This window comes from Humulus lupulus, chromosome X (assembly GCF_963169125.1).
Source record: "Humulus lupulus chromosome X, drHumLupu1.1, whole genome shotgun sequence".
Lineage (NCBI taxonomy): Eukaryota > Viridiplantae > Streptophyta > Magnoliopsida > Rosales > Cannabaceae > Humulus > Humulus lupulus.
In genome coordinates this window covers 16807640-16823038 of record NC_084802.1, presented here as the reverse complement: position 1 = coordinate 16823038, position 15399 = coordinate 16807640, and the positions used below count along the sequence as shown (strand labels likewise).

General features: G+C 41.0%; 2 protein-coding genes across 2 annotated transcripts; one reads left to right on the top strand and one right to left on the bottom strand.

The window, feature by feature from the left end:
* Positions 1-8825: 8825 nt before the first annotated feature.
* Positions 8826-11425, top strand: LOC133805211 (L-type lectin-domain containing receptor kinase S.6). Its single transcript, XM_062243334.1, has one exon. It carries the CDS (start codon positions 8828-8830, stop codon positions 10988-10990), a length of 2163 nt encoding a protein of 720 aa, XP_062099318.1. The 5' UTR covers positions 8826-8827; the 3' UTR covers positions 10991-11425.
* Positions 11426-13391: 1966 nt separating this feature from the next.
* Positions 13392-14873, bottom strand: LOC133805212 (protein MITOFERRINLIKE 1, chloroplastic). The gene has a single exon (XM_062243335.1). It carries the CDS (start codon positions 14781-14783, stop codon positions 13623-13625), a length of 1161 nt encoding a protein of 386 aa, XP_062099319.1. The 5' UTR covers positions 14784-14873; the 3' UTR covers positions 13392-13622.
* Positions 14874-15399: the final 526 nt, after the last annotated feature.

The window sequence follows — 15399 nt, the reverse complement described above, 5'->3', positions numbered from 1 at the left end:
GAGCTGAAAGCTAGAATTCATACCTCAAACCAACTAGCCTTTCCTCTGAATTCCCAGATTAATTCTCCTTTGACTTCTGTCTAAATTCTCCAAGCTCCAAGCTTCTTCAACAGCCAAAAGAACTAAACACCATGAGTGGGAGGGAGGAGGAAATCTCCTAGAGAGAGAGAGAGAGAGAGCAAGTTGAAGTCTTTTTCCCATTTTTCCTTCCTGAATTAATCTATATCCTTCTACATTTGTAACGCCCTACTACCTTAGAGTCGTTACTAAGTGGGTTTAAACTGTGTAATCAACTCGCTAAACGAGATTTTTAGAACAAAAGTGTGATTAAATAGAAGTCTAGGCTGTAATCTTTAAAAAGTACTCTATTTCATTAAAAGTTCAAGAGTTTAACATTCGGGATCCCAAAACTCGGTTTATAAAATATTTACAACTCAAAACAAGTTTATAAGTAATTAACCATCAAAATTAGGGTTTGTACAGCCATTTCTCAAAAATTTCCCCAACCAAAGCAGTCGGGCAGGCCAAACATGTACGCGCTGCCCCCACGCTCTCCGTACTCGTGGCTGGTCGACTTTCTCTTTGCCCTTACCTGCAACACAGAGCACCCGTGAGCCAAAGCCCAGCAAGAAAACTCATATAGCACATAACATATGCATATCATACAATCACTATAGCAGATAACTCATATATAATCAGACAGTCCATAAGATTTAAACATATACACGGTCCTGTCGTCCCAGGCGCCTTACCAAAACCTGGGATCTCGGTCTACACCGTAAGGATATCCCATGTATCCATTACGGTCTCACCCTAACCACGAGCACTCCATGTGCTAAGCGGTATTCCCGGCCCCATTGCCGTTCTCGGCCTTCGTCGTTCCCGGCCCCTCGCCGTTCTCGGCCCCTTTGCCGTTCACCCTACTATTACCACGTTTAGCATTCTCAAATAACAATCAAATATATAATCATTCATTTAATGCTACATCCTAGCAATAATACAACCTAGGGCTGCGCCCTGCAACAAAACTATGGGCCCAAGCCCTGCTCTATGGGTGTTACAGTTTTCTTACCTGTATCCCGAGCTTTCTGATGCACCAAGACCGCGAGCACGGTCCTCTAACCCGAGCCTCTCCAAAGACCTAGTCACAACACATATAAAACACCCTTTAATGCTCACCAATCCAAAACCACTTCTCGGGGCCAATCCCACACTCTCGGAATCCCCAAATTCCTAAAACAATACATTGGAAACATCCCCCGAAACCCCGGAGAAAAAGCTCAAAATTGCAAAATTCCATGTTCTGAAAATGGCCTAGCGTCGCGGCGCTGCCCTAGAGGGCCGCGGCGCCCAGAAAGTCAGAGAGCCTTCCCCTGTCCTGAAGCAGCTTCGTGCCGCGACGCCCAAGAACAAAGCCGCGGCGCTCCTTTGCGAACCCAGAAATCTGGGTTTTTCCTCTGCGTTTCCCCGAGCCAAAACACTCCCAATTCACTCCAAACACATACCCAAACCCCAAAATCAGTTTAAAACCCCAAACAAACCATTTAACAAACTATAAACCTCAAAAACATGCTCAATTACTCACTTACACTCAAAATCCACACTTGAGTGTAAGATTTCAGAAATTTAACATTAGCTCTCCAAACTCAAACCAGAATTTGAGTAGGATGTAAATCAGACCTCCAAATTCCTAAACCTTATTAGATATGAAAATTCAAACATATTTAAAATCCTTACCTCAATCAAGAGTTCAACCTTGAGCTGCTCTTCCCAATCAAGTCCCAAGCTTAAACCACAACCTCCTGCTGAACCTAACCTCAATTTATCCCAAAAGTTCCAAGCAAAGCACATAACTCAGTTCCAATTCCATGATACTCTTAGCTGAATCCCACAACACAAACACAGAATTTTACTTACCTCAATTCACTGAGTAATCCTCCAAGTTCCCTTAGCTTAAGTTCTCTTTTTGATCCCAAGAGGTTTGCCCTTAGTTTTCCCTTTCCTCCTCTAGGTTTCCTTTCAATTTCAGCAAGAATAAGATAATGCCTAAGTGTAAAACGTGGATGACTCTTTTCCCTCAGCTGAAGGTTCTTTACCTTGCCAAATTACTACCCTATCCTCCCATAGTTATCCTTTCCTAACTAAACCTCAAGGGCACTCTTGTCCTTTCCCCTATATTACAATTCTACCATTTCTTCCACCTAAACTTGTTACTCCTAGCAGTTACTAATGGTTACCCAGGTTACTCAATCACCAATAACCATTAACCACAAATCCTCAACTCAACTCACAAAATTCCCCAAAGTACCCCTAGGCTCTTCCCGAGCCCGGTATAAAATCTCGTTGTGACTTTTGAGTTATCTAGCTCTCTAGGACCGTCTCGGCACGTGCATCGCATTAATATCACTACACCCACGTGGTACAAACCACATAATACAATTATCACATTTATGCCATCAACGAGCCAAAATTATCAATTTACCCCTATCATGCAAACGGGGCCCACATGCATATTTATACCACCTAAACATGCATTCTAATTTCACATATTATCATATTAATTCACTTATTGCCCTCCAGGCACGCTAATCAAGGTCCTAAACCTTATTAGCAACTTGGGGTGTTACAACATTAATCTAACATAAAGAGCTGATCATACCCTTAACTAAAAAATGACCATAAAGCCCTCCCAAAAGAAAGCTAACCTTAATCTAAACTAGGGGTAAAATTGTCATTTGTCCCTAATTCCCACAAATTCCTCAAGTGTTCCTAATATTTACCACTTAAATCCCATCATCCAATTAATCACCAATTATTTACCCAATGTCTAATAATCTCCAATATATCTCCTAAATTCCCGAAAATACCCTCAAGCTCCCTCGAGTCGGGTATAAATCTCTACCGTGACTATTTCGCTAAACCGCTCACTAGGACTGTCTCGGGTCATATACTGCAAATATATCCACATAATAATGTGGTCTCAACAATTTATCGCAAATAATCACATTTATGCCCTGAACGGGCCAAAATTACAAATATGCCCCTATAAGCTAAACAGGGCCTACATGCATACTAATACTCATAATCATGCATCTCATATATCCATGTAACCATATAAGCATGCTTATCACATAATCATGCATTAAATCATACATAAAACAATTATGCCCTCCTGGCACACTAATCAAGGCCCTTAAGCCTTATTAGTAATTTTGGGTCGTTACAGCGATGGTGAAAAAAAGTTGTGCAACCAAACACCTTAGGGCTGAGAAGACTAATAAATCTTGTATGAGGAAATGCTTGCAAGATTTTTTGACACGGTGTTTGAAATTTGAGGACCCTAGATGGCATTCTATTGATAAGATAGGTAGTTGTAAGAACAGCTTCACCCTAGAAATATTTTGGAACATTGGTGGAAAACATGAGGAAGCGAGCAACTTCTAAGAGATGTCTATTTTTCCATTCAGCATTTCCATTATGATGAGGAGTATCCACACAAGAACTTAAGTGAATAATATCTTGTTGTGTGAGATAAGGACTGAGAATGGAATTGAAAAAATCTTTGGCACTATCTGTTTTGAGAATTTGAATCTTTGTGTTGAACTGAGTTTGAATCATAGAATGAAATTTTTTGAAGATTTCACTAACATCAGATTTTGCTTTCATGAGAAACACCCAAGTTAACCTTGTATGATCATCAATAAACGATACAAATCATTTTTTGCCCAGAAATATTGTTGACACGTGAAGGGTCCCACACATCACTATGAATCAATGAAAAAGGTTTGGAAGATTTATATGATATTCTAGGATAGTGATTTCGAGTGTGTTTTGAAAATTGACATATTTCACAGCAAATAGAGTTTGGATTTTTATTCATAAATAAAGATGGAAACATCTTTGACAAATACTTAAAATTTGGATGACCAAGACGAAAGTGCATAACATAATATCATGATTATTATTATTATTATTTAAAATAGACTTATTATTTAAAGAAAACAAACTGAATTTTTGAGATAGGTTGGTGGTTGGGGAGTCATCTTGTAGGATATAGAGTCCAGAACACATCTTAGCACTACCAATCATCTTCCCCGAATCCAATTCTTGAAACACACACAAATTTGAATAAAACTTAGTCACACAATTGTAGTCTCTAGTAAATTTAATAATGGACAGTATATTACAATCTAGCTTAGGCACATAGATAACAGAAGTAAGAGTTAAGTGCTAGTTTATTTTCATTGAACCCAAGCCCTCAACTTTGGAGGATGTGTCATTTGCTATTTTCACAGTATGATGCTCTAGACTTGTGTGAAATTCAAAAAAAAAATATTTGCATCTCCAGTCATATGGTTTGAAGCTCCTATTTCATGAATCCAATAATTAGTGGATCTTTTATTGACAATAAGAACTATTGAATGATTACCTTTCATGGCCAACAACCCTGTACCTTATCATCCGACTATGAAGTTGTTTGCGACTGGCTTAAGAGTTTCTGGAGTACCTCCAATTTCCCTTTAGTGAAAGGTGATGAACCTGACCCATCCTCTTGACCTTTGGGATCGGTGATAGCAGTAGCATTTCCATGACTCTCCTTGTCCTTATCTTAGCATTTCCATGACTTGGGCTTCCAATCAGCAGGCTTCCCATGAAGTTTCCAACACGTTTCTTTAAAATGGCCAGGCCTACGACATAATTCACACCAAGGACGTCCCCTTTGTTGTCGAATGTCTTTGTTGGCACCCTGAAATTTTCCCCGGGCAGCAAGAGCAGAGGTTTTCTGGTTGGGCTGAGGAGAACCCATCATGACCTTTTTTTCTAATTTCTTCATGCCTAACCTCTAAGAAAGCTTCTTTGACTTTGGGAAAAGGTTTCATACTCATAATTCTACTCCAGACAGCATCAAGATCCTTATTGAGGCCATGAAGAAACTTGAAAGTTCACTTTTTATCCACTATACTCCGCTATAGAGTAGTGTATTCAGTACACTTCCAAGAATAGGTCACGAACATGTCCAACTGTTGCCAATAACGAGTGAGAGCGTTGAAATACTGTGTGACCAAGTTATCCTCTTGACGGAGATCATAAAACGCAGCTTCAATCTCGAATAACTCAAATGTATTTTCTGACCTTGAATAAGAGCCTTTCACTGCATCCCAAAGTTCTTTGGTTGTGGAATATAGAAGAAAATTTTCTCCTATATCGTTGTTCATAGAGTTGATCAACCATGATTTAATCATGTGATTATCTGCCTTCCAAGATTTATACGTAGGATCATCGACCTTTGGAATTTCAATCTCCCCTGTGAGATAGTCTTCTTTTCCTTTTCCTCCAATGTACATCATTACCGATTAGGACCATTGTAGGTAATTATGACCGTTCAATTTGTGCCTAGTGACTAAAGATATTGCCTCATTGTGAGAGGAGGATCCCGTTGTAATAATCGAATGAGTGAGAGAGGAGGGATAAGAGGAAGCTTCGGAACCTTTTTATGCCGACATGTTGAAAGTGAACACTTACCGGCAATTTGGAGATCGGAGGGTGCGACTGTGCTAATGAGATCAACGACTGGGCTTGGATATTACCGACTGGGCTGGAGATAGTAGATGGGCCTGAGGCTTAATTTTGCTAGAGGTATGGGACTTTACTAAGAACAGGGGCTATCGATGCCGGAGAAGACAACCAATGCTCCAATCGGCTGAAACTAAAGCTACCGGCACCGGAAGGGGCAACCGAAGCTTGATCTACGAGATTACCACTGGGTAAGCTCTGATACCATGTGGGTTTTGAGAAAAACATGCATCGTATATTTTTTTCATTTGGAAAAATGCCTATTGATAGGCATAATACAACTATACAATCTGAAAATCTGAAAACAAAATATTTACGTATCATTGTTTCCCTAAAAAATTGATTCTAATTAATACAAAATATTTGCACAATCCTCGTAATAATTTGCAGATACCAATTGTGGTGTCTCAAACACCAAACAAGAAACAACTAAATCAAAGAAATGCAAAACAAAATGACAAATTTTATCAAACAGCAAAGTTATTAAAAATCTGAAAAATAACACATGAATTACATATAGTTTAGCTTTTGGTGAGAGAGAGAGCCCATATCCACATGAGGAAACAACCTTATAGGCTTATAAGACAAACTAATGTTACAACTCTTCAATAGAGACTTGCTCCAACAACACTTATCTCAATCAAGAGGAAGATGAAGACACTTTATTCTGTTGTAACTAACATAGCGATTCTTAAACACCCTGATTGTTGACTTGGTCTTCTTAATACTGGATCAAGTGTCTAAACCCCACATATATATTTTTTATTATCTTCATCATAATTAACAAATTTATTCTCTTACCTAATTTTTTTTTTTGAGAAGAAAACCCCAAGACTCACCAGCCAAGCAAAGAGCTTGAAGAGAAGGTGAGGGGGAGACTGATTGAATTAATTCTTCTCATATAAAATGAGATCATGGATACAAGAAGGGTAGCCAGGCCACCAAACCTTACTAATAACTTCTGACAATGCATATTTAGCTAAGGAATGGGAAACAGTATTAAAGGCTCTAGCACAGAAAGAAAGACTAGCAGAGTGGAAAACTGAAAAACTGAGTCTAAAATCTGCTAAGACTAACCCCAGAGAAGAAGCCAAAGGAACCTGGTTATTAAACTTCAAAACCACATTCAAACAATCAGATTCAAACCATACATTTTGGAAACCCAATAAGCGGCATTGGTTGGCCGCATATTTTAAAGCTAGAGCTTCCGCTATTTCAGGAGTGAAAGTACCCATAATGTGCCAAACAGCAGAAACTATTACATCACCGGTGGAGTCACGAGCCACCATACCCAACCCACATCTTCCATTAGGGGCATCAAGAGCAGCATCGACATTGATCTTAACAATCCCCCTAGTGGGCGGCACCCATGCCGACCTAGAAGAGCCCATGAGCGTGGATGACGAGCTCCCCAACGTGAGAGAATTGTCAAGAGGCTTATCTACTCTCTGATAGTTAGCAAGGAAGTCACGACCCCAAGAAACAACAATGTCTGAGTCAATCATTTTATCATAATGCACCTTTTTGTTTCTCCTAAACCAAATTCTCCACATAATTACCAAAATCAGCTCTAAGGTAGCAATTGGCAAAAGGTCCAGAAACTGATGAATAAAATCATAGAAATCGGGACAAACAGCAAGAGGATCTCCCAAAGAGATATCACTAAGATTACGACAGTCAGCAAGAGAAGAGCAACCCCATAAGGCATGATGAGTAGTTTCTAACTGAGAATCACAAATAGGACATACCTCGTCTGTCAATAAACCGTGCTTAGTGAGGTTGCATTTGGTAGGAATCCAATTAGAAGAGATCTGCCAAGCGAACATCTTAACCTTCGGAGGAAGATTGAGAGACCAAATTTTTTTCCACCACCCCGAAAACCCGACTGAGGAAGATGCACGACCTGCGCCCAGGTTGCGAATAGCAAGCCAGTAACCACTTTTGACAGAATAAAGACCAGAAGTTTTATAACCCCAGATTAGTCTATCCTGAGTCGGAGAAGATGGCCAAGGAATAGATAGGATTGCCGCAGCCTCATCAAGGGCAAAAAGATCACGAATGAGCTCTAAATCCCAATCCCCCGAGTCAGATCTGAGTTGAGAAACCGTGCTTCCTTCACCTAAAAGGTTAGGAGACAGAACCAAGAAGTGTGACGGCATAGGAACCCACCCATCTTCATACACTCTGATATCCTTACCGTTTCCAACTCTCCAAATAAATCCAGCATCAAACAACTCCTTTCCCCATAAAATGTTTTTCCAGACAAAAGAACCATTCTTAGATTTAACCATAGAACCAAATGGCTTTTTCCTGTGATACAAGCCTTTCAGAACCTTAGCTGCTAGGGAACTCGGGTCATCATAGAGCCGCCACGCTTGTTTAGCTAGCATAGCTTGGTTAAAAAGGTGTATATCCCGAAAGCCCATACCACCATCTTCTTTATGCCAGCAAAGTCGCTCCCAAGTACACCAGTGCATCTTTTGTTTGGTGTCATCACCACCCCACCAGAATCTGGCACACATACCATGGATGCTATTCACGAAAGACATAGGAAGTTTGAAAAGCGACATCGTATAAGTGGGAATAGACTGAATAACAGCTTTAATGAGAACCTCACGACCCGCCATAGAAAAAGATTTCGCCTTCCAACCATTAAGTTTTTTCCAAATACGATCACGCACAGAATTAAACATCCCCGATTTGGTATGACCCGCGAAGCAAGGAAGACCCAGATATTTTTCATGACAATCCACACCTACTACCCCCAACGCCGCTATCATATTATTCTTGTCAATGGTTTCAATGTTCGGACTAAAACAAACAGCCGATTTTTCAAAATTGACCCTTTGTCTAGAAGCCGAACCATACCAAGACAAAAGCAGCTTGAATCTCTCACACTCCAAAACCGATGCTTGCAGAAAGAAAAGAGAATCGTCCGCAAACAGCAAGTGAGATATCTTCGGCCCCGAGATACCACAAGGAACACCGTGGAGTAAGTTATTAACACTCTTGTTTAACTATTCTCTTACCTAATTAATTCACTAATATAATTAATTTAATATTTTATTTATGAAAGTTGAATCAAATTATTTAGTAAAATATAAAGGATCAAATTGAATCAAATGTGAGCATTTTTTTTTATCTTGAATAATTTGATTCAAATTTCATGATTAATAATTTGAAATAAAATTAAATAACGCATAACTGGAAATCAAAAATTTCCAACGGCTAAGAAAACAGGATTCTCATTCCCATGACACTGTTTTCCTCACTTTTCCCAGAAAATTCTTCCGAGAAAACCACGCACTTCTTCACTATAATGCATTCACCTCATTCCCTTCTCATCTGGGTCATCATCTTCATAATCTCCTTCTTCAACCTCCATTTTCCCTCGTTTTCCCACCCTCCAAACAACAAAAACATAACCCTCTTCGGCGACGCTTTCTTTCGAAATTCCTCCATTACTCTCACTCAAGAACTCTCCGCTTGCCTTTCTTCTTCTTCTTCTTCTTCTTCTACTCCTTCTTCCGCTTTCTATGGCGTCGGAGGAGCTCTCTACGCCAACCCAATTCGATTCGTCGACTCTGAAACCAACGACACCGTGTCTTTCTCCTCCGTCTTCTCCTTCTCCATCTCAACCTCTCCGCTCTGCTCCTCCGGCGACGGCATCTCCTTCCTCATAGCTCCGAATGACGATTCTTTCAGCTCCTCTAAAGGTCACATCGGTCTTCCAAGACCGGCTTTCGATTTTCAAGATTCGTTCTTTGCTGTAGAGTACGATACCAGTTTCGACCCTCTGCTCGGAGACATTAACGGAAACCATATCGGGATCGACCTCAACAGTGTCGTTTCAGTCACCTCCGTCGATATCACCCCGAGAGGTGTGGATTTGACAAGTGGGAAAGTGATAAGGACTTGGATTGAGTACAGAAACCCCATGAAGATGATTCGGGTTTGGATTGGATACTCTCCCGTACGGCCTCCGAACCCATCTCTGGTTGCCAGAATTGATCTCTCTAGTCTACTCAAGGAGTTTATGTACGTTGGTTTCTCTAGTTCGAATGGCCAAGGCTCTGCACTCCATGTGGTTGATAAATGGCGTTTCAAGATTTTTCATAGCTCACTTGTTCCTATGGATACTGTTGAAGAAGGAGATTGTTTTATATGCTCTCCAGAAGACTCGGTTATGGAAAATAACAATGAGAGTTTCTTTGATGGAAGTAAACTGAAGGTAGGAGAGATTGTTCTTGGTGTGGGAGGCTTATCTGCGTTTGTCGTTTCCATTTTTGCCATTGTTGTTGTGATAAGCTTCATAAAGATAAAGAAGAGAAAACTTGTTGCCAAAACCAGAGTGGACAGTTTTGCTAGAAGGATTCAAACCAATAGAGTCCCAGCAAGATTGTCGCTCGAAGAAATTAAATCAGCTACGATGGGTTTCGATCGAAACCGAATCGTCGGGGAAGGAGCCTCTGCAACAGTCTATAAAGGGTCTCTTCCATATGGTGAAGTTGCTGTGAAAAGGTTTCAACGAGTTAGTGGGATTGATTGTTGGCGCAATCCTTTCACCACCGAGTTTGCCACAATGGTCGGTTGCTTAAGGCACAAGAATCTGATTCAACTTCAAGGATGGTGTTGCGAGGGATCTGAGTTAGTTCTGGTTTATGAGTACATGTCAAATGGAAGCCTTGACAAAGTTCTCCACAAGAAAACTAAGTCGGCCATAGTCCTTTCATGGATGCAGAGACTGAATATAGTTCTTGGGGTCGCTTCTGCTCTTGCTTATCTGCATGAAGAATGTGAGAGACAAATAATTCATAGAGATGTTAAGGCTTGTAACATTATGCTAGATGAAGAGTTCAATGCCAAACTTGGTGATTTTGGTCTGGCGGAAGTGTATGAACACAGTGCTCACACAAGAAACGCCACCATACCGGCCGGAACAATGGGATATCTTGCTCCCGAATATGTCTACTCAGGCGTGCCTACTTCGAAAACGGATGTGTACAGCTTTGGCGTGGTTGTTTTAGAGTTGGTAACCGGGCGGAGGCCTGTGGATGAACATGGAACGGCGGTGGTTGATTGGGCGTGGGATATGTGGCAGAGAGGAAAATTGATTGATGCTGCTGATGTGAGGCTGAAGGGAAAAGTTAACAGTGAGGAGTTGATGAGGATGCTCATTGTGGGACTTGCTTGTGTGCATCCAAACCATGTTAAGAGGCCAACGATCAACGAAGCTGCCAGGATTCTCAAAGGGGAAGCACCACTTCCCGTTTTGCCAGCAAGGAAACCAAAGCTCCGGCTTCGACCTGTTATGCCTGAATCCTCTGAGGAGGCACCGAGTTATGATGGAGACCGCGCTAGGAGTGCTAGTTCTGATGATCCACCATTTTTGACTCCTAGAAGCAATTTCAGCTAGAACATGCCACTTTGGATTTCAAATGTTGAAAGTCTTTAATTCTCTTTGTGTTGATATAATCAGTTAGATCCAAATATTAAGAGCTCTCTTGTTTAGCAACTTGCATATACACTTATAACACATGTGTGTGTGTATATATATATATATATGTTGCTGTCAAATTGGCTGTAAGCTGACTTTTAGAGGAATTGTCGAATGTTATATACAGATGAAAATGATCAATGTTTTCACATGAGATACCAGTTCAAATAACAAGACTGCTTTAATTATAATTTAAGCGCAACTTCTGCAAGTAAACGTACCCAAAAAAGCATATAATCCAGCTCCATAAGAACAATATTATCAATATCAAACACAAGAAAATCCAGCCCAAGGAGGAAGGAGGTCTTGGATTCAAGAACTTGGAGTTCTTCAGTCAAGCTTTGCTTGCTAAACAAATTTAAAGATGCATTAGGTTTCTCAATTCTCTTTAAAGTTCTTAATAAAAGACTTGCTTCCCGGATTGTCATGTTTTGGAGGCCAAATGTGGGTCTAAGGCTTCCTTTGTCTGGCGAAGCCTCATGTGGGGAAAGGAGATTATTTTGCGGGGCTATAGATGGAGAGGGGGGACGGTAATAGGGTGAGAGTCATCGAGGACCCATGAAATCCTAGGCCTTCCACTTTCAAGATTTATGACAAACTTGAGATCCCAGAAAACCTCTTCATTATTGACTTGAAATTGGGGGCTGCAGGAGAAAAATTAAGTGGCACTATACTAAGAATGGTGAGTATTGTGTCAAGAGTGGGTACTAAGTGACCATTAGTTTGAATAAGAAAGCTACAGCATCAGACATGAAGAAATTGTATGGAGTTTGAGAGTGCACCCAAAAATCAGACTTTTTATGGAAACTTGGCCACTTGTGGCTACCCACTAACCAGATTTTGTTTTGCAAGGGTGTCCAAGTGAATCCTTTATGTACCAGGTGCAATGGCGAGAAACAAGAGGATGTTATGCATGCAATTTGGCACAGTAGAACTGTCTCTCAAATTTGGAAGCTGAACGGATTCTGGAAGCATTAGAGGATTGTTTCAATGATGATATTGTGACCTTCTTCCTTAATCTCAATCACTGCCTGACTACTGACGAGTTCAAATTGCTTATTATTATTTCTTGGCAGATCTGGACCGTTAGAAATAATGTTGTCCATGGCAAAGCTGCCCCTCGAGCTGGTGACTTAATTGAATGGTGCTGCAGGTACAAAAACTCACAAGGAGAGATCTGTTCAAAGAAGTGCAGCCAAATGGAAGCCACCTGAGGTTGGATACTCAAAGATCAATGTGGAAACTGGTATTTCAATGTCTGCAGGCTGCTGTGGACTTGGCATTGCTGTTAGGAATCATGATGGGCAGATTGTGCTAGCTAAAAACTTTTTCTGGGTTTCCCTTATGATGCTACTACTGCTGAATTGCTAGCTACTCGTGAGGGAATTAAGACTGGTGTTCAACAAGGCTACAACAATTTCTCAGTTGAGTCAGATTGCCTTGCTGCTATCCAGATGGTTTCTAATGGTGCTAAGGGTGCAACGACCTTGATGGGCTCATCCACAATATCAAAAGTCTTGCTACTTCGTCTCCTTTTTCTGGTTTATTTTTTTCTGTCAAAGAGACATTAGATTGTCTCACTCTTTAGCCAATTTAACTTTGATTTCTAAAGCTAGTGCTTTGTGGAATGGGGATCTTCCCCTTGTTGCTAGTCATGCTTATTTAGATCACTTGGCTATTCGTTTGTAATTGTTCTTGAGCTTGAATGAATTTGTTCCATTTCAAAAAAAAAAAAAAGTGCACACAAGAAAATCAACCATCTAACCCTTTCTCAGTTATAGCCATTTCAACCCAAAATCACCAACCGATATCCAAAATGCGTATCTCTAGATAAAAGTAAAACAACTATCTGAAGCCAAACCATTGTTTCAAACATTGTTTTTGGGAACTGGGCTCTCTGCCTAACACTGTAATAGTTGGGACCAGAAAACTATAGCAACACCCTTTTTCTCCTTCAAACCCTGCTATATTTGGGGACAAAGTACTACAGCAATTGCTATGTAATGCAGTCAAGAACTCCAACCTCAAACCACGTGCCTGACAGAATAAAACACAGACATTGTTTCGAACGAACATGGATACATCAGAATCGCAACATCCCATCCACTACTGTAATCCCGGCATTGCCAGTTAAATTGAGCTTTCAGATAAAAGCGAAAAAGAATAGACTGTGAGTTCTGTAGCTTCAAATCCAATTACATACATATTCTGTGCCATTATTATTTTCACACATAAAAGTTGATTTGTTATGTCTCCAGACAAGCCAAGCAGCTATCAGTTTTATACATACAATAAAAATTACACATTATGAAAAAGACAGTAATAAGAACAGATTTGTATTGATATGAGTCATCCGCCATGATTTTGCAGAACATATTCCAAATATTAGTAGCTTATACAAAATTCGCAAACTACATCCCACTAAAATGACAGTTATTTGAGACCATTATCTCAATATTTATACAGCAATGAATCTGAAACTCGCAACAAAAAAGATCAACAATGCATTAAAGAAAGAAAAAAAAAGATTGTCACCAGGAAAAACGATAGCTCAACTCGAGGGAACAGCATCTAAAGACAACTCTTGCAGCTCCTTCTGCTTTACATACTGATTCAACAACGTAAGCCTAGCAGTCTCAAAAGCAAAGTAACCCAAAGCCGAAAAACAAGCACTGTGAAGAACCCGAGGCCCCATTCCTCTGGTGAACCCGACCCAACCTTCCTCCATTAAAATCTGCTTTACTGTATTGGAGAACCCAGAGTACATGGCAGCAGAAGCCACCTTAGGGGCTCCCCCAACTTGGAGTTGGGTCATCAGCCTAGTTTTAACCACATCAAGCGGCGTGGTAATTGAAGCCGAGATAGCTCCGGCAAGAGCCCCACAAAACACACTCTGAAAAGGCTCCAAATTGGTCTGCTTCGTCTTGCTCAAGACGGCAGCTTTGAGGTACTCAAACGAGGAGTAGCTAAGAACCCCGGCTGGCAAATTCCTCAGCAATGTGGCCGAGTAACCCGCGTAGAGACCCAAAAAGCCATCGTTTTCGAGTATTCTCAAGAGAACCTGCCAAGACCGGCCTTTGGCACCGGCTTGCATTTGCTGAGTAATGAGCTCTTTGGGGACCATTATCGCTGAAGAGACGATATTGCCCATGGCACCGGCCGTGGGAGGGATCAGGACAGAAGGGTATTGTGGGAATTTGGAGAGAATCGATTTTCCGAACTCGCAGGTGCCGAAATAGACCGCTGAGGAAGCCGTCGAGCCCACGATCACGGCCGAGATCCCACTGTAGAACCCCAGAATACCTTTGCTCTGGAAGGTCTTAACGACGGCGTCGAACGCGTTCCGGTACATTTCGGAGGCTCCTCGGGTTTGGAGCTTGGTTTTGATGGTGTCTAGAGGAAGAAGGCATACGTAGGTGAATGCCCCGGCAATACCACCGGCGCCGGCTCCGATTACAGCACGCTCGAAGACGGTGAGGCTCTTCATGAGAGACTGGACTCTGGGGTTGTTTTTCGTGGCGGGCCTGAACCAATTTGGAGATCTAGGTGCGGTAGAGGCCGAGGCGAAAGGAAGTGTGTCGAAAAGCTTGGGGGAATGGGTGTTGATGGCGGCGAAATGGGTGAAGAGATTGGGAAAGTGTATTGAGTTTGGGTTATGGTGGTTTGGGTCCGGCAATGGAAGGCCTAGAGAGGCAGAGATTCTGGTTTCCATGGCTGTTAGAGAGAGAGATCTTCTCTCTCCTTCCTCGTCTTCGTCTTCGTCTTCTTCTTCTCTCTATAGCTTCGGTAATGGACGGTGAAGGGTGTAAGAATTTAATTGGACCTGCCAGCCAACCACGCCTACCGACCACGCCTACCGACCACAGAACTTGAGTTGGGCTTTTATCTTGGATTTGGGCCTACTGACCCAATCTATCTCCGGTACTATCGGGTATTTGTATGAGCCAATTTCTTTTTTTCTTTTTATTTTTATTTTTTTTGAGAAAAACCAATTACTCATTGATTTCAATCCTTAATGACACAGGCCATAATGTATGGTGGTATATCTTCAAACCATGTAATCTCGTTTTCTATCTTTAGTGCAACTTTGGCTAATTCATGAGCAGCAATATTACAAATATGCAACACATGAGACAGACTAACACCCAAAAAGATAGATAATAAGGATCTAATGTTTATAATAATACAACTTTATTGGGATACGACAAAGGCAAAAAAAAATGTAGAATGAACAACCAATTTTGAATCACTTTCAATAAAAGCAATACGATAGCCAAGTTCTAAGCACCACTGTAAACTATAAGAGAATACTAAAGCTTTAGCCTCTT

What these genes read in the sequence shown, in the direction of transcription:
- LOC133805211 (XM_062243334.1), top strand. Translation starts at nt 8,828, where the DNA reads ATGACACTGTTTTCCTCACTTTTCCCAGAAAATTCTTCCGAGAAAACC.
- LOC133805212 (XM_062243335.1), bottom strand. Translation starts at nt 14,783, where the DNA reads ATGGAAACCAGAATCTCTGCCTCTCTAGGCCTTCCATTGCCGGACCCA.